Genomic DNA, 1,612 nt, shown 5'->3' with positions numbered 1-1,612 from the left:
TAATAATAATAATAATAATAATAATAATAATAATAATAATAATAATAATAATAATAATAATAATAATAATAATAATAATAATAATAATAATAATAATAATAATAATAATAATAATAATAATAATAATAATAATAATAATAATAATAATAATAATAATAATAATAATAATAATAATAATAATAATAATAATAATAATAATAATAATAATAATAATAATAATAATAATAATAATAATAATAATAATAATAATAATAATAATAATAATAATAATAATAATAATAATAATAATAATAATAATAATAATAATAATAATAATAATAATAATAATAATAATAATAATAATAATAATAATAATAATAATAATAATAATAATAATAATAATAATAATAATAATAATAATAATAATAATAATAATAATAATAATAATAATAATAATAATAATAATAATAATAATAATAATAATAATAATAATAATAATAATAATAATAATAATAATAATAATAATAATAATAATAATAATAATAATAATAATAATAATAATAATAATAATAATAATAATAATAATAATAATAATAATAATAATAATAATAATAATAATAATAATAATAATAATAATAATAATAATAATAATAATAATAATAATAATAATAATAATAATAATAATAATAATAATAATAATAATAATAATAATAATAATAATAATAATAATAATAATAATAATAATAATAATAATAATAATAATAATAATAATAATAATAATAATAATAATAATAATAATAATAATAATAATAATAATAATAATAATAATAATAATAATAATAATAATAATAATAATAATAATAATAATAATAATAATAATAATAATAATAATAATAATAATAATAATAATAATAATAATAATAATAATAATAATAATAATAATAATAATAATAATAATAATAATAATAATAATAATAATAATAATAATAATAATAATAATAATAATAATAATAATAATAATAATAATAATAATAATAATAATAATAATAATAATAATAATAATAATAATAATAATAATAATAATAATAATAATAATAATAATAATAATAATAATAATAATAATAATAATAATAATAATAATAATAATAATAATAATAATAATAATAATAATAATAATAATAATAATAATAATAATAATAATAATAATAATAATAATAATAATAATAATAATAATAATAATAATAATAATAATAATAATAATAATAATAATAATAATAATAATAATAATAATAATAATAATAATAATAATAATAATAATAATAATAATAATAATAATAATAATAATAATAATAATAATAATAATAATAATAATAATAATAATAATAATAATAATAATAATAATAATAATAATAATAATAATAATAATAATAATAATAATAATAATAATAATAATAATAATAATAATAATAATAATAATAATAATAATAATAATAATAATAATAATAATAATAATAATAATAATAATAATAATAATAATAATAATAATAATAATAATAATAATAATAATAATAATAATAATAATAATAATAATAATAATAATAATAATAATAATAATAATAATAATAATAATAAT

General features: G+C 0.0%; 1 protein-coding gene across 1 annotated transcript; it reads left to right on the top strand.

Annotated features, from left to right (window-relative positions):
• Nucleotides 1-448: 448 nt before the first annotated feature.
• LOC135957896 (myb-like protein D) lies at nt 449-961 on the top strand (the record flags this gene model as incomplete). The annotated part of the gene is made up of 1 exon (XM_065508729.1): nt 449-961. A coding segment is annotated over one exon (513 nt), but the record flags the coding sequence as incomplete, so codon positions are not given.
• Nucleotides 962-1,612: the final 651 nt, after the last annotated feature.

Source organism: Calliphora vicina, chromosome 4, assembly GCF_958450345.1.
Source record: "Calliphora vicina chromosome 4, idCalVici1.1, whole genome shotgun sequence".
NCBI lineage: Eukaryota > Metazoa > Arthropoda > Insecta > Diptera > Calliphoridae > Calliphora > Calliphora vicina.
Note: the sequence above shows the minus strand (reverse complement) of the source record. Positions and strands in the feature narration are given on the sequence as shown.